This window comes from Microtus ochrogaster, chromosome 16 (assembly GCF_000317375.1).
Source record: "Microtus ochrogaster isolate Prairie Vole_2 chromosome 16, MicOch1.0, whole genome shotgun sequence".
Lineage (NCBI taxonomy): Eukaryota > Metazoa > Chordata > Mammalia > Rodentia > Cricetidae > Microtus > Microtus ochrogaster.
The window spans coordinates 53584833-53603374 of NC_022018.1; the positions used below are offsets into that span (position 1 = coordinate 53584833).

General features: G+C 45.7%; 1 protein-coding gene across 1 annotated transcript in view; it reads right to left on the reverse strand.

The window, feature by feature from the left end:
* Positions 1-3387: 3387 nt before the first annotated feature.
* Diras2 (DIRAS family GTPase 2) overlaps positions 3388-18542 on the reverse strand; it is a 30969-nt gene continuing 15814 nt past the window's right edge. Inside the window, exon 2 of the mRNA XM_005355180.3 lies at positions 3388-7336. Coding sequence (XP_005355237.1) covers positions 6701-7300 — 600 coding nt within the window. The 5' untranslated portion in view covers positions 7301-7336 and the 3' untranslated portion in view covers positions 3388-6700. The remainder of the gene's footprint in view (positions 7337-18542) is intronic.

Below are 18542 nucleotides of genomic sequence, written 5' to 3' on the forward strand. Positions count from 1 at the left end.
TGGTGTGTGTGTGTGTGTGTGTGTGTGTGTGTGTGTGTGTGTGTTTAGAGACAACGTTTCTCTGTTTCTCCCTAGCTGTCCTGGAACTCTCTCTATAGACAGGCTGGCACTGAACTCAGAGATCAAAGATCCTCCTGCCTCTGTCTCCCAAGTGCTGGGATTATAGGCGTGCGCCAGCACTGCCCAGAAGGATGGTATTTTTTGACAGGGTTGAGGGATGCTGAAAGGGTTGAGAAAGCAATCCCCCGGGTATGTCTGCGAGAATTCCTACTGAAGACACTGGCGTGCGGGTCGAAGAACTGAATATGGGAGAACCTCTTCCAACTGGGCAGCACTGTCCATTTATTTAGGTGGGAATCTGGCCAGCGCACACAAGCAGATATCTCTCTCTCTCTCTCTCTCTCTCTCTCTCTCTCTCTCTCTCTCTCTCGGTTTTGTATAGGGCTGTATTTGTTTGGATTTTTGAAACAGAGTGTCACTCTGTAGCTCAGGCTAGCCTCCAGTTTATGATCCTCCCCCTTGGCCCTCCAGCACTGGAATTACAAGTCTGTGTCACTGCGGCTAGATTTTGTACTGAGCAGTTGTTATTCCAGTACACAGAACCTGACAGGAAGGAGGAGGTAGGTGCGCACACACGATTTTATAGAAGGTAAGGCCTCCCATATGGAATACTGACCTGGCTGGCATTCATTACCTCATCATTGCTGTCTGCCCGTGGGCTCTCTGCCCTTGACTGCTTTCACCCGCAAACCAGCTGGAAAAGCACAAAGACAGCTCCAGGTCCGCTGGGCTGCCAGAGGATTTCCTCATCACCCAACTATAAAATCCCACCCCAGCCTTTGTCTTGGAGGTTCTGCTACACGAACCTAGAACCAAGCGTGGGCTTTCTGGTGGGTGCCACTCATTGCCCATCACAGCCTCTGTTGGCGATGGAGGAAAAGGGACCTTCAGGAAGTCTCCATCCCTCAACTATCTCCACTGGTCCTGGCTCACCCGGCATCTGGAGCAAGAGACTTTTCGACATCTAGGGATCTGTCCTGGCACCAGGAGCAGGAGCTCACCACACACCATCGCCGTAGAGAACTCAAAATGAAGGCTTCCTTAATGGGAAGGTAAATGGCAGGCTCAGGCTTCCTATATTTAGCCCTTCCTGAGAGCAGCTATTTCGGGCAATGTGTGAATGGAAGCAGGCAGCCTGGATTTGGAGCGCGGGGAGCAGCAGTGAAAATGTGACCTAAAAAAGACAGATCCCAGCAGAGCAATCCCAGACCACGTGTGCAAGACGAGTCCTCATTGATTAGCGGAAAGCCCAGCCTGCCTTGAAGACAGGAAAGGAAAGGGAGGCTTCGGTTTTGATGGTGGATGCCTGGGAGGGGACCATCTCCAGCTTCTGCCTGGAACAGCTTTCTCCAGGAAACGTTGCGCGCGCATGGTAACTCACTCTGGGACAGTATGGCGCTAAGTCATCTAAGTATTTGTGGGCGTCGCCCAATCCGAAGAGATGATCCCTAACTTCCAACCGTGGTTGAGGGAACTGGCGAATCACTCTGCCCCAGTTGGCAACTCTGACGTTATTCTCTCGCTCCACCTGGAAAGGCTGAACTGCCTCCAACAGAAAGCAGAGCCCTGCTCCAAAGACTACTCAAAGGTGATTTAAAAAAAAAACGTCAATTAAGAGGCATCTTCAATTCTTTGAGTGTTCTGGGTAATTTAATTCCCTGCTTGACTTAATTAAGCTCTAGCCAGTAAAACTTGTCCATTAATATATATATATATATATATATATATATATATATATATATCCTTGATTTGTGAACCCAATTTAAGTTTTTCACCAATGGTGCCTCGAGATGACTGGTGTGAAAATAACGTCTCGTCATCTGAGGACACATAGTTCTTCTACTAATTAAGGCTGCAAGGGCATCTCTTGCTGCTGCAGTGGGATGTTCCTGAGTCTCAAGACCTTTGTAACTGGCAGCCAATGTATCCTTTCACTATGGGGAACCAAGAGGACCTGCTCGCTGTGGTTACCTCCATAGCTAGGAATAGCTGGATAAAATAGCAATAACTATGAGATGGGGAGGGGTGTTGCAAATCAGATAGGAACTGTAGGGAGTGGTGTGCAGACAACATGGCCAGAAAGCTGTTCAAAGGACTTCTAAATAGTTTCTGTGATTTTCTCTCTGCACAGGTCAAATTCTACACTGCAGACCTTCAAATAGTAGGTAGCCCTGGGCAGGGTTTGCTTGCTTCTTCCGAAGGCTCAGATGTGGCAAGTCAGTAGCCAGGGCTTTGTGTCGTCTTTAAATGACCCTCATGCCCACCTTGCAGATTCTGCAGAACCACAGAGTGTAAGCTAAGCATTGTCGCTCTGTCAGTGGCAGAATCGGGGCTATCATTTCTTGTATTCTTCTTAGTTTTGAAAAAGTTGCATTTTATTTCACACTCTGTGGAGTAAGAAGAATGAAAAGGAGACAGGAACCAAGCCCAGGAACAAATGCTAGGGGCTTTGTCCTTACTTAATTGCCTGAAGGGAGAGGTTGTACAGAATTAAAAAGGAATAAAAAAAAAAGAGAATTTGCCTGCCCTGCTGTTTTATCGCATCGTACCCCTTCCCTCTCCCCTGTCCTCGCCGGGGTAACTCCTTCCTTTCCACCAATGAGGAAAACATCCTAGGAAACATCCAGGCAGGTTTCTGTTTCTATTCAAGATAAAGTCCACAGTCCTCCAAGGTCACGTGACTGCAGCTTGCAGAGCAGCTGGTCCATGCCATGCCAGTCAGATTAACCCTTAAAAACTGGGAGGAAGTGAATGGGTAGATGGTTCAGTCAGCAAAGGGCAAGGACCCAAGATCAGATCCTCAGACCCCCCACATAAAAACCCAGGCAAGCACGGTGGAACACAGAAACACACCTGTAACTTCTGTGTCACAGTGTGTGGCTTAAGTGTCTTTCTGCTATGAAAAATAAAGTGCTTGATCCTTCCCTCTCATTTGGAGCTCATCAGTTTAAACTTAAAAACATTATCTCACATTTATTCCGTTATTTAAAAGAAAAAAGAGGAAGCAATCTTGAGGCAGAAGTATAGCTTAGTAGTTAATATGGGTGCTGTGCAAACTTGAAACCCTGAATCTGAACCTAGAACCTAGGGGTTTTGTTTTTTAAAAAAATATGGACAAGAGTAATAAGGAGGTGGAGACAGGATGATCCTCGGGGCTCCCTAGCTGACTAGTGCAATTGACAATCCCCAGGTTCCAATCATAGACACTGTCTCAAAAAAACAAGGTTGGCTCCCAAGACTACACCTGGGGCTGGCCTCTGACCTCCACAGGCACATACACACATGCACACACACACATACACAAAATAAAAACCCAAACCTCTTTCCAGCCAGTGTCATAACTGAGCTTTATTGTAACTGGTTCCACGGGTTGGGGCCATCACTGCAGCTAGGACCTTGTGTGAGGTGATCATACAATCTGTCAGACATAACCAAGTATGAAGCCAGAAGAGCAAGTTCCTGATGTGGGAGCCTGTGTCGGCATCTCGCATGCCAACGGTCACTCTCCGCAGGTATCTGATTGACACAAGGTCTTTGTGGGCTACTGAATCCCAGGATGTGGCCTGTAGGAGTTTCGCATGCCCCTTTGGCTATGGTATTTCCAGACAGCTTGTGTAGGACCAACACTTTACAAACTTGGGGCAGGGAGGAATATCACAGCGCAATTTTAAAATATTTAATACATTTTTGTGTTCTACAAAGAATGAGCAGTTCTCAAATATTACAAATAGTGAAACAGATATACTAGCTTATAGATATATAGAGATAGATATATACAATTTACTACTTTATACTTCAAAAGTGCAGGAAGATAAATTACATAATATATATAATTTTAGATCTAGTGGACAATTGGATATTGCTCTTTGTTGGACTTGATGCATTGGATGCATGCCCATGGCTTGTCACTGAATGGAGAGGGGACTGGTGGGGATTAGGGAACTCATGGAGCCCCGTGCTTAACCCCAGAGTGCCATCTTCAAAGCAATATTTCAAGTTTTATAATGAACTGGGGCTGGATCAGAACGTTCCAGTCCCATGTACAACGTAGGATGTCACCAAGAATCTCAGCTTTACGACTTGGGATGGGACCAAAGCAAGGCTGAAAGCCATTGGCCCAGTAGTCCTGCACCCTCGGCTCCTGAGTCAGAGGGACATTTGCAAAAAGAGATGTTGAGATAGGTGCCCAGGGCTCAGCTCAATCTAGAGGAGAAAAGCAGTGTCCAAATGAAGCCCAGCGAGGGAGGCTTTAGCAGCCTCCCAACCTCTAAACTCACAGGCAGAACAGAAAGGGACGAGGACTGTGAACGGAATAATCACAAGATTCTCATGGCGATGAAGACCAAAATACTTAGGAATATGGGCACTGACTTAAAGATCTCAAAGAACCCTGACATGGTCGCTGGGAATAGCGAAGTTTGTAACAACGTTCCACCTAAAATGGCTCCTGTCAGTGAGAGAGGCAGGATTTTACTAACCGTGACGGGATCACCAGAAACATATATATCCTATGTCCGCCGTGGAGTCATGGCCTTTCCTTCACTAATCTCACCCCTAAATGGCAAGGTGACACATTTCTTCTGAGAAATAGGAGGAAATGGAACAACAAATTACAGACGTTCAAAAAAATAAATAAATAAATAAAAAACAAAACTCTGCAGCTCCATCTTCCTGTGATAGGGAATGGTTTTAGGGAACAGAAAGAACCAACAGAAGAGCCTCAGAGGGGGCCCAGAATGGATCTGAGCTCATGGTTGACTCCTGGGCTTTCCTCATTTTTCAGGGTGGCTGCTCACCCAGGTCCCCAAGGATTTTGTTCTAGAAGTCCACAGAAATGGTAAGATCACTGAGCCATACGGTATCCTGAGGGACCTTCCCAACCCTCAGCATGTCGCCAGGGTGGGCTATTATTGACAGAGCAGAGTGGGCCAGGCCAGACAAGGAGACTAAATTCTAGAGGCCTGAAGAAAACAAAGGAGTTTGAATACAGAGTGCTTTGGAGGCATAGGTGGAACAAGAGGCCTACCACAACACGCCAGTCTCGGGAGCTCTGGACAGAGGCCATAGGGCCACTATATAGGCCTCCCCGTGCTGCTGTTCCCTCGACCTGCTGACTGGGCAATGGTAAGATGGCTAAGAGAGTGGCCAAGCCAGCACCTGAGGCCAGCATGGGTTTGTCCCACCAGGTGAGACAGGCGCTCCTTCTCATTGGCTGTGGGAGTAAGAATTTTCAAGAATCAAAACCCAGACAGACTCCAGGATGGCAGGCAAATTGGACTAAGCTGAGGGCATTGTGCCCAGAAGAGAGAGAGTGATCTATCTGTAGCTGGCATGGCCTCTGCTGCCTCAAGCCATGGCTGGTTTGTTCTGAGGAATCCAGGGTACACACACAGGCATTAGGAAAGAACCGGTTCTGGGGTGCACACCACACTGAGGAACTTAAGGACATTTAACAAGGAACAGGGGGGAAATTACTATTAATTAAATGCATCTTCTAGCAATCTACTTCCAATATAGATAAGTTGTTAAAAACACAGTGAATGACGTCTGTTTCTGAGTATTTCATTGAGGTGCAGCGCATGGCATCTGCAGGCTCATGTCGTTTAGAAAAATGGGTGTGCTTTTGGTTATTAGATGCTCTTGGCTGGCTGTTTCCCAGCTGGGTACACATGGAGTTATTTAAGACAAGAAAGCCATCTTAGGGGAGGGGAAGGTAGGAGTCTAAAAAAAATGCCTACTTTATTTGCTTTTATTTAAAAATCTGAGGGCTGGGAGAAGTGGCCACCCTCGAAGGTCAAAAGAAAGAAAGTTCATGTCTCTAAGACCCTCAAAGTATCACACACACACACACACACACACACACACACACACACACACTCACACGGGCGTTATTGCAATCTTTGCATGATGTCCTACCCCCAAAATGGAGGAAGTGCTGGCACAGCGTCATGCCGTAGGTGCCCTTGCCTTACATGTGAAGTGTGTACAATTGACAGACTGACACGGTACTTGTAAGAAGACTTTGAGGAAGTGAGGGCATCCCCGCATTGTGTGTCAGCAGGAACAACATGAGCATCATTTGGAGGGGGCTATGGTATTTTGTCTTTAATCCCACTAAAAATGCATTAACAGGAACTGCTAGGGTCCACAGGTCCATGTTGGACCCACTGGTTTCTCGCCTCCTTTGACTGCCTGCTGCTTCCCCAAAGATGTTAGTGGCTTCTGAACTAAGTTTCCTGGTGTGGGATGGTTCCAGTAGCTAAGGGTTAACGTGCTGTCACACATACACACACACACACACACACACACACACACACACACACACACACACGCATTACAGAGTACTCCCAGTTTCTCCTATGTCCACAGCTCTGAGTCCCCTCGCCTTCAAACGGCTAAAGCCCGCTCAGGACTGGCCTCGGTTTCCAGGGATGCGGAGAGCATCGCAGATTCGGCAACTCCTGAGGGGTGGGCTGCTGGGGGATATGGAATGCCTCTTGAGGGCATTGCAGGGTATGTCACAGCCAAATGCAATGTTTAACACATGGGCATCAGACATGCTGCCCTGACGACAGTGGGGTTCACGGGGGGGGGGGGGGAGATGCCCCAAGGGCAGCAGCTCCTTCTAAGCGGAAGCCTCTCACATGACCACGCACTTGCCCTTGAGCTTCTCCTTCCGTTTCTGCTGCTTGCTCTTCTTGCCGTCGATCTGGAGGCTCACGGTCCTGCGCTTCTCCAGGTTGAGCAGTTCCTGAAAGAGTTCCTTGACGTTGTGGTTGAGCTTGGCCGATGTCTCCATGAAAGCACACTTCCACGTGCGTGCCAGGGCCTCCGCCTCGCTGCTCTGCACCTCACGGTTGGGGCTCTCGTCACACTTGTTCCCTACCAGCATGATGGGGATGCTCTCCACGTCCCCCTTGATCTCACAGATCTGCTCGTAGATGGGCTTGAGTTCCTCCAGGGACTGCCGGCTGGTGATGGAGTAGACCAGGATGAAGGCATGGCCTTTGGAGATGGACAGCCGCTGCATGGCAGGGAACTGGTGGCTCCCGGTGGTGTCGGTGATCTGCAGGGTGCATATGCTCTTGTCACAGCTGATCACCTGCCGGTAGGTGTCTTCCACAGTTGGAATATAGCTCTCTCGGAAGGTCCCTTTGACAAATCGCAAAACGAGGGAGCTCTTGCCAACACCACCTGCCCCAAACACCGCCACCCGGTAGTCATTGCTCTGTTCTGGCATGTTGCTTCAGAACTCCAGCTACTGGCCAGGAAGTACCTAGCAAAGAAGCAGACATTGAGAGAGTTCATTTGAAAATCCCAGAAGCATGGTTTTGCCTTATTTAGCTGAAGAACATCAGGTGATGATGTTTGTCTTCACTATCGCCTCCTGAAAACCATTCCAGATTCCCCCGTTTATCTACTCCCACAGTTCAAAACCCAAATCCCCTCAGCTAGTCCTCGGCTTCCCAGAAGCCAGATGATTTACTTTGTAGCTAACTAGAGCCAGTCTATTCTTCTATATTGACTTGACTCTGAGCATGTTTGCTAAGACATGGGCCTTTTACCCAGGAAGAAGAGAGTCAGCCTAAGACAGGCAGAATGACGGCGGGCTGTGGGCGATGAATAGTTGACACACATGCCACATGCCTCAATGTGCAAAGTCCCAATACTATTGCATACACAACACGCTAGGCCTAAGAATGATGTGGGATAGGGCTGGGGAGATGGCTTGGTGTGTGAAGAGCTTGCTGCTCAAGCCTGAGAACCTAAAGTCAGATCCCTAGCCCCCACGCAAAAGTCAGGCATAGTGGCATAGGTCTGGAACCCTAGCACTGGGTGGATGGGAGTGGAGACAGGCAGATCCATGAAGCTCACTGACCAGCTAGCCCAGCTAAATGTGTGATCACCGGGTTCAATGAGACACTGTCAGAACGAGAGAGAGAGGGAGAGAGAGAGAGAGAGAGTTGGCCACGCTCCGATTAATGCCTCACATTCATGTATTTATTCATAGCAAATATTGGAGAACAGATTGAAAAAAAAGAGGACATGAAATTGAAAAAAGGGAGTGAGGCAGGATTCAGAGGAGTTGGGGTGGGAGAGACACGTGATTGAAATGCATTGCATACATGTATGAAATTCTCAAAGAATAAAATTAAGTTATAAGTAAATGAGATGGCAAAAGAAAGAGAAAGATGCCCAGTGTCAAACTATGACCATCACATGTATGCACACATATGTGCATGTATACTCTAACACATGTGTGCCCAAATAAGTACACAATGCATACATATCACACACACACACACACACACACACACACACACACACCTGGTCTACCCTCTTTCCAAATTCTGGGAGGAATAAATAGACAACAGGGAAGCCCTCAGTGTGTGGTGTTAGGCATTATCAGTGTTTCTAGCAGCCCATGAAATCCTCCGCCTCTTAGAGACGTTGGTATCATTACTATTGTTGAATAGTGGCCACACTGGAAATAAGGGGAAAGGAATGCTGTGTTCCCATCATCATATAGCACAGAGGGACAGCATGGGCATCCCCAGGCTGCCACAGGCAGGTCTGGCCACGTTGTCTTGGGTATCGGTCAACTCACAGTATAAACTCTGTCTTCTGGGTAGGAAGACTTAAACATTAACTAACAAACTTGAATGTTCTCGTCACTGATCTCAAACAAGTATTGCTTTATGTTTTAGAAATTGTATAAGTAATTTGCATTAAGTAGAGTAGAACAATGCAGGTATATTTACTAAGATTGCATCCAGGAAGCTTTCCCAGCAAGCATTACTCACAAGTAGAAAATGTATCTAAATGTACTTTCTCTAGGGCTGGAGAAATGGCCCGGTGGTTAAAAGTACATTCTGCTCTTGCAGAGGACCCAGGCTTTGTTCTCAGAACTTCCTATCTAGCAGCTCACGACTTCCTGTAACTCCAGCTCCAGGTGATCTGACCTCCTCTTTCTCACTCCACGGGCACCCTGATCCCATGCACATACCAACACAGACACACACGGGAAATCAAAAACACAGCCTCGAAAAGAAATGTTCTTCCTTCGTTTACAAGCTCTCAAATACCTCCCCTCCACCCCTTCTTAGACAAAGAGGATGCACCACACATGAAAGCACAGAAAATTCAGCCGTGCCCGCATTTTTTAAGCTAAAATTGACATCAGGCCTGCGCACGTGCAGCACAGGGTCTGTCGCTTTGTGAAGGCAGACAGCATGCTCCCTTTTCGCTCTCTTAGCTTTTGAGTAACTGAGGGGCAGTAGCAAGCATTGCTGACCAAATCGATTTTCAGAGCCCAGAAGTTATTAACTGAAAATAATATAGGCAGGAAATGGTTCTGCACCCGAGAACAGCGGAGCCACCTCCCAAGCCTCCAGCGATCCACTTTCAACTTGGTCCTGCACATTTGCTTATTACTGACTAAGTTTTCAGTGTTCTAGAATGTGCTGGAACATACCAAACAACTGATTCAGGTAAGTTGACAGTTTCTGTGGAATATACCAGAACTGACCAAACAACTGACTAAGCCTCAGTGCTAAAAGAGAAAACAGGAAGATGTCGGGCCATTAATTGATGGAAGTCTGTTCAGGAGTCTCATTAAGTCTATTAGATGTCCATGAGATAATTAAGACCGATGTAGGCATGCAGCATTATAACAAATTGTCCTGCAATTCAGACTGGAAAACAAAATCAATGGCATCTGGAATCTGATTTGAAATGTCCCTTCCCAGCCTCAGTGTGGGAGGCTCTGACTGCTGGGAAGGCTGAGTCCTCACTCGCTCCTGTCTTGTATTATAACCATTCAGCTCTAGCTTGAATGAAAGGACCCGTCTGTAGGGTAACGTTCCATTAGATCTGGACTTTAATGTTGCCAAACGGGTTCTCAGTCCACACCACAGGAGTCTGAAGAAATAGTTAACACGTGGTGTCTTGTGTTGCACTGTTGCTATAGCTCAACAGGACTCAGAAACGATACTATCCATAGCCACCGAGGTTTATCTGTCTAAAGGAATATCTTCTGTAAGCATCCAGGAAGTCACTGTGTTTGCAAGGACCTGAGACAGGGTCTTGCCTGTCTCGTGAAAATAGAGAACTCCACAATTTTTCAGTAAATTACAAGCATGTGCTTGGCGGAGGACAGAGGTCTGAAGGAGCTGAACGAAAGGCAGGCTGTGAGGAGCCGCTTCCTCCTGCCCTGCAGAAGCACGGAAGAAGAGCAGGAGTCGGGTGCTCAAGAGGTGTGAAGTCTGATGTGCAGTTCAGTGGGAGAGAGGTCTGAGGCCCTAACTCCGACCCCGGCTTCAAACGGAAGGGCTCCAACCTGAGTTGTAAACAATAATGTTCCACCTCAAAACTGTTTATCTACCTCATCTCGATGGAACACCCCCATAGACACTGCAAACACGGCATTTACCCAAGAGGATCCTTGAGGAGCAGTCTGGGGCCCAAAAGCCCAAGAGTGGATTCAGTGTGGTCCACACAACACATGCTGTTACCCAGTGAGAGAAAAAGGTAGGAGGATCCACTGGGGCGTATGACTCTGTCTGGAGCCCAGGGAACATCTTGTGGAGGACTGGGGTTGACCAGATGGCAAATGGATGGAAGGTTTGTTAGTCCAAAGGCAGGGCCAGATGGAAAGGAGAAAATGTAAGAACAACAGGAAGTCTGTGTCCACTGGCATCATAGGGTTGGTGTGAGGAACTGTGTGAAGCCAAATGATGTGAAAGCGGGGACAGGAGGCCCTTAGATTTATGGCAGAACTGATAAATAATGGAGAATCCAAAGAAAAAAATCTTCAAAGTTAGTTCATTTAAAATTTAAAAATATCAACTTACCTTTAGCTATGTTAGCTACACAAATAGGTGGTAACACTGGAATTGCTAAACATCAGAAATAAAATGGAGACAAACTGAATGGCCTTACAAAAATAAAAAGACTCTAAGGAACGTGAAGAGCCCCTGGTCCCCCATGTGCCAACATGGCAGATAATGTGAAGGAAACAAATGCAAACTGGAAAAACTGATTCAAAAAGAAATAAAAAGCTTGAGTATTCGCCTAAGATATTAAATTAGGAGCTAGGAGCTACTGACATAGAAAGCCCCAGGTCTAGACAGCTTCACCAGTGAGTTCTACAGGCCCTTACAAATGAAACAATATCAATTCTTCTTAAACTCTTACCAAAGAAGTTAAAGAAGAAATAGTATTCTTGTTCTTTCTTAAGTCTAATATTGTATGATCTTTGATACTAAAAACAGATATCACAAGAAAATCTATACTAGTATCTCACAATGATAGAAAAATCTTCAGCCAAAACTAGGCACAAGGAATCCTTGATATATGAAGAGATTTTACAACATAACTAAGTGGGGTTTATACCAAAATGGCGAGTTACTTCACACTTGAAACTTAAATAATGTAACACAGGACGACAAGATGGCTTAGTGGGTAAAGGCTCCGGCTGTTAAACCTGATGACCTGAGTTCAATTCCCAGGGACTACATGGTGGAAAGAGAAGCGACTCCTGCCAAGGATAACCACCATGTGTGTGTCACGCCAGCATGCGCGCACACACACACACACACACACATACATACAATGCACACACTCACACACACATGCACACTCACACACATACACACACTCACACACAACATACACACATGAACACACACATGCATACACACATGAACACATGTGCACATACATACACACACTCACACACATGCACACTCACACGCCCTCACACACCAGGAATAAAAGGAAAATTTCTCAAAGGGCACACTGTGAAAAACTCAGTGTGGATGGTATTAAGGGTAGAGACTAAGGTCTGCCCCCCCTGCCCCAGGAGAAAGACATGGTCCTTGTGCCTGCTTGTGTTCAGCAAAGGAAATTTAATCACAAATATGAAGCAAAAGCCTGCATCAGATTCATGCATATCTTCTAAATGGCTTTGTGTTAATGGCTGTGGAACCTTTAAGAAATGGGGTACAGTGAGAAGTTTCGGGAGCACTGAGGGTTCGTTCTCAAAGGAGATGGAAGGACCACAGTCTCGTCCCTCTCTTTTTCTCCATCCCACATTCCCACCGTGAAATATCATCCAGGCTCAGAGCAGGGAGTTATCAACCAATCACCGGATGGAATCCCGAAAACGTGTAAGTCAACACGAAATTTTTCCCTCCCTAAATTGATTATCTCTGCTGTTTGTTACAGTGCCAGATGGTTGATGGACTGGCAGAACATCTATCTGTGGCTACCCTGGGATACGGTGGGTAGACACTGGGGGACAAGAGGCGATTGATCAGGCATGGGTCCCTTTACAACAATGGAGATCCTCTACTATTAATGCTGGCAGTGGGCCCAGTCCTGAAAATCCACCGAAACCACTGACTCATAGGTTTTAATTGTGTGGATTATACCTCTGTAAAGTTGTTACTTAAGAAAGACACTGAAAGAAGCAGTAATCGTCTGTGTGTTATATGGTGTCTGCTGGATCTAAAAATCGCTCCTAGACACGGAAAAACAGAAATGAACCCTTTGTGAAACAAACCCGGGAAAAACAACAGGCCAGGTTGTGTTCCCAGTAGACAGATAATGGGACCAACCTGAACACTCGTACTGTGAGAAGCCTCCTGCAGAGTAAAGACATTTCTACAGGAAGCAAAAGGGCTAGGGAGAATGTGCAGACTACAGCCTGATTAAACTTGACAGTTGCCTGCTGGGGACTACGAAAGTGGAACATCTTGTCATAGGGGGTGGGGAAACTGACGCAAACACCGTGCCATTACATAAGGTGGTTATCTAGATCATTCTCAATAACGTTTTTCTTCACTTAAAATTGGCATAGAATTGAAATCCGAAGGTTTAGATTCGTAAAGTTCTACGGATTCCACAAGGATCCGTGGTCTGACTCTCAGGCGGATGGCTAGGTGTGCATAGGACCAGCTAGGAAAGAGACAGCAAGCCCTTGAGTTTGGAAACATGGTAGTTGCATGAAGACAAAGTGAGGCTCATTCAAGACATGCACGGGGGGAAGTGAATGGCAGAAGTCAGGGCATGAAGAAGTCATGTCGGAAAGAGTACGGGAGTCATGGGTATGAAAGAGAGAGCCACAGACCAGACAAGGAATGCGGAGCTCTCTTTAAGAAATGCAGTAGCTAAATAAAGAAGAAAGAAGACTACAGAGTCGTACAGGGCTTAGGGTAGGAAATACCTGCAATCAGAGTCAGTGTAGGCTAAACCATGAAATACATCTGGGAGGATCCAGGAGTCCCAGGAATCCAGTATGCATGTGGCAGGATTGTTTTTATTCAGAGAAAGGAGCAGAGGGAGGGAGGGATGATAGATAGATAGATAGATAGATAGATAGATAGATAGATAGATAGATAGATAGATAGATAGATAGACAAATAGATAAACAGACTGCAATATTTAAATTCTCTAGAGCTTGTAGCCATTTGTTCTAAACTTTGAAATTGGTGCTCCATTCTTTGCCTTTGGTTTTTTTCCAGCTCCTGTCAAGGGACTCCATGGACAGGATGTCACACAGGGGTAGACAACAGGATGGACCATCTGTGCAGGAAAGGACACCTGTTCCCATCACACTTTGCTGACTGAGGATTAATTTGCTGTTTGCAACATTTTGGATTATTTGGAATTTTCCCCCCAAATCATTCTCAGTTAAATTTGTGAAATTTAATTTACCTGCTTCCTTGACTACATTGCATTTTGGGGGGGGGGGTATAAACATAACAGGTGAATTATTTTTAGCAGTGCTATGACTTTGGTATGATTTCACTGTCCCTCGGGGTTTTAGTCCAGGACTTGAGAAGGTAAAAATTCCTTATGGCTCTAGTGTTAACACTGGGAATTTGAGAATCCGGTTCCGTCAAAATCGGGGTGGCAATCCCACCACTGAATCTTGTGGCTTTATAGGAAGGACAAAATCTATGTCATGTGTACATATGCATGATGCCTTGTGCCATCTCAGGATGCTACCATCAAGACCGCTGTCGCTGGATGCAGCTCTCCATCATGCACATCAAGACCCATGGGCCAACATAAAGTGATGTGGGATTCCCTCTGTATGCTGTGAATAGCACTGGTTAATAAAGAAACTGGCTGGGCCTGATAGGGTAGAACAAAACTAGGCAGGGAAACTAAACTGAGTGCTGGAAGAAAGGAGGCAGAGTCAGGAAGAAGCCATGTAGCCCCCCCCCCACAAGAGACAGATGCCAGAAATTTACCCAGTAAGCCACAGACTCTTGGGCATACACAGATCAATAGAAATGGGTTAAATTAAGATGTAAGAGTTTCCGTGTGATTATTTCAGGTCAATTGCTTTCATGAGACAAATAAGCTCATAGTTTAACCTTGGCTAAAAGCAAGATGTCAGCAGACTATGACGGGCTCTTAGGACATAGACCAGACTGGCCAGATCCTGGTTGCATTTGTGAGATCTTCTTTGTTTCGATTCTTTCATGTTGGTAAAAGCAGTGAACAAGGAAAATGACATAAATAATAACACTTTCTTCTGGTCAAAGGACCAGTTATCAATGTTCAGTGCAGCATGCTGACCCCTGGGAGAAGGAACACTAAAGGACAGAGGCCTCTGGGGCGCAGGACTCTGTACATATGGAACAAGCCCGTGATGCAATGGGGTGATGCTGGCCTGAGGGCCTCACTCACTGTCAGGAACAGGAGGACGAGGCTACCCATGCATACCAGGCCAGGCCAAATAAAATGCACCGAGTTGGCAAGTGACTGGAAAGGAGGTTTAAAATTTCTTTGGTTCCATATCTGAGACCTCGTCTCTAAATACAAGGTCATGGGGATTTCCCATGTGTCTTCTAAGAGTCTACGGTGTTAGCTCTTCTTGCTGATCCACAATGAGCTAATTCTCACCTAAGGTATAAGCTGAGTTTCAGGCTGCATTCTCTTGCTTCCGGGTATCCAGCTGTCCCGCCATCAGTTGTTCCATCCTCATTTGTTCCCACATTTTCCTATTGACAGATAGTGTAGGACCCTTGTTAAAAGTATCTCACCTGGGAGTTAGTGAGATGGCTCAGTGGTTAAGAGTGCTCATTGCTCTTTCAGAGGACCTGAGTTCAGTTACCAGCACTCATGTTGGGCAGCTCACATCCACCTGGGACTCGAGCTCCAAGAGATATGATGCTCTCTTCTGGACCCCATGAGCGTGTGCATCCTTATACACTCACACACACACACATATATATACAAATAAAAAAAAACTATCATTTGTTGTAGGGAGAGCGGGTCCTTTGTTTCGGCCACCCCACTAAATTTACACCCGAAATAATCACACAGAAACTATATTCATTGAAACACTGCCTGGGCCATTAACTCTAGCCTCCTATTGGCTAACTCTCACATCTTGATTTAGCCCATTTCTAATAATCTGTGTTCACCACAAGGTCGTGGCTTACCGGGAAAGATTTAGCATGTCTGACCTGTCGGCTCCATGGCGGCTCTCTCTCTCTCTCTCTCTGCCATTCTTCCCAGCATTCAGTTCTGTCTACTCTGCCTACCTAAGTGTTGCCCTATCAACAGGCCAAGGCAGTTTCTTTATTCAACCAATGAAAACAAGACATAGACAGAAAAACTTCCTACACCAATCACTCAACTGTAAACACGAGCCTGTGTTTCTGGATTCTCACTTCTACTCCACTGGTGTCTGGGTCTCTGCACACGCTAGTGTCACGTTGTTTTGATTTTTGAAACTTTGAGATAAATTTGAGAATGGGGGTATGAGTGTTCCAAGTTCATTCTCCTGTTTTTAAAGATTGTTTTGAACCACTAAGACCCCCTTACCATCTCATGTAAGTAGCTAAGTCAGGCCTCATTCAACCTCTGCCCAATAAGAATATCACTGAGAAGCTTAAGAGTGCTGACATACAATCTCAGGAGGACCTAGCACCCTCCGGATGCCAAGAATGTCTGCAACCAAGCAAGCAAAAGATAAACAAAGCAAAGTGCCAACAAGGGATCTCCACAAACATCTCTCTAAAGCAGGCGAAGAGGACCTAACACCAGCCATTGATGCAGAAACCCAAACCAGAATGAAGCACTGCCTTACACTCTTTCAAAATAACAAAAATAAAAAAGAAAGAAAAAATAATAATAAATGAGGGCTGAAGAAACGGTTCAGCAGTTAAGAGTGTTTGTTGTTCTTCAAAAGGACATTAGTTCAGTTCCTTACATCCAAATTGGATAGTTCACTACAGCCTGAAACAGCCCCCTCCCACAGGCACCCATACTCAACATGCACATTCCCCCCCCACACACACACACACATGATTTTTTTTTTAAGATGATAACTAATGATGACAAAGATATAGGAAAACAGAAACATTTTCACCATGATGGTGGAGCTAAAATATGGGGCTACCTCTTTGGAGAAAGCTAAATAGAGAATTATTATGGGATCCAGTAACGCCATTCCACAGAATGTGGGCAGCCAGTTGACCACTGTTCCTCAAATATTTGCAACCACCGTTATTCACAATAGCTGGGAGGTGAAAGCCTTTCAAACCTCCCTGGACAATAAAGGGATAATAAGCCAGATCCATCACATAACGGAGAAAGAGCACCATCCGGCTTGGGGAAGGAAAGAAACCCCAACAGTGCACACCAACCTAGAGGACAGCAAGAGTAAGATCAATGGGTTACAAAAAGATGCTGGAGCTCAGAAGATGGCTCAGTGATTCAATGCCCAGTGGTAGTGGTGCCCGCCTTTAATCCCAGCACTTGAGAGGCAAGGGAGGCAGATCTCTGTGAGTTTGAGGCCAGCTTGGTTGACAGAGAGAGTTCTAGGACAGCCAGAAATGTTACACAGAGAAACCCAGTCTCAAAAAGCAAAACAAAACAAAATAACAACAAAATTATCCTTGTGTGATGGCCAACACTTAGGATCCTAGCACTGGGGAGGAAAGATGGGAAGAGCCCTGGGGTTTGCTGACGAGCTGCTCTAGCCAAATGGGAGTGCTTCAGGCTAGTGGGAGACCCTGTATTAAGACATGAGGTAGACTGTGTCTTCAAAATATGCATGCATGCATGAACCTGCACACACACCAACATGAAAATCACATGCACAGATCCTGTGTCTTCATCTGTGAGGAAATGTAAGTTATGTTCAAATTTATAGAGACAGGACACAGAATAGGGTTGCGGGGCTAACAGAAGGTGTGGGGTAAGGGTGGCATTTTAGCCATGTAAGACGGAGAGTTCTGGCAATGGGATCTGTGTGGTACTGCTGTCCAACAACATAGCTGTATTAATGCTAAACTGTGCACCCAAAAGGGTTAACGCAGATTGTATGCTGTGAAGATTTTCCCAACAATAAAAAGATGTAAGACTATATTTGCAAAGTTTTTTCCTAATCCTTTAGCAGAAGTGTCAGTGAAAATGTTGGTACTAGCCAGGCAAACACACTCCTTCCGTCATTGTATTACACAGTATAAATAGCAGAGGTCTAATCTGGTCTGACAGTCACTTCCCCAATCTAATTTCTCCAGAAGACCGATGAAAACGCATGCCTGTCTCCCGACTTTAATTTGATATTGTTACTGATGGTGAGAAGCTGTGAGTGTGGCCGCAACACTTAGTGCCAAGTTCACCCTTTTCAAACGTTCTGGCTACCAGCTACTGGGAAACCGTATGCGTTTGGATGCTTTTGACTCAGACAGCTCACCCACAATTCTGTAAAGATCACACATTAAAATGATAATACTTATTTTTATACACATATTATTTAAATCAATACCACCTCTGTCTTTATATCTATTTATTACCTGTGCATGCTAAGGGAGACAGTTGTGGTGTGCATGTGGGAGTCAGAGGACAACTTCTGGTAGTCAGTTCTCTCCTTTGTCTTGTGGGTTCCTGGGATGGGGCTTAGGTCATCAGACTTGGTGGCAAGTGCCTTTCATCTCTGAGGCATCTTTCTCACTTCCGTTTTTTTTTTTTTTAATTGTTTAAATGTGGTTACAGGAAGGATGTGGTAGCTCATATCTCGAATCCCAGTATTCAAGAGGTGAAGGCAGGAGGTTCAAGAGTTCAAAACTGGTCTGGGTTATATGACTCTGTCACAGAAAAAGAAATAAGTCAAAAAATACATTTATAAATGCCCTGCATGACTGGCACGGGACATCTAGGGTCTGCATTGCCCACCTGTCTCTCTCAATCAACTTTAAGAGCATGATGTCTCAGGGATCTTCAAGCTTGTGAACACTGGCCTAAGCAGTTGCAAACAAACCCTCCCAGGGTCTTGTTAAACAAACTTATAAAGGGCCAGCAAGTGGTTCAGCAGGTAAAGGCACTTGCTACTGAAGACCCACGTGATTTAGAGAGAAATCACTCCAAGTGTCCGCTGACCTCCATACCTCACTGTGACACACATGAGAACACACACACATACACATACAATAAAAAGTAAGTCAAATTAAGTT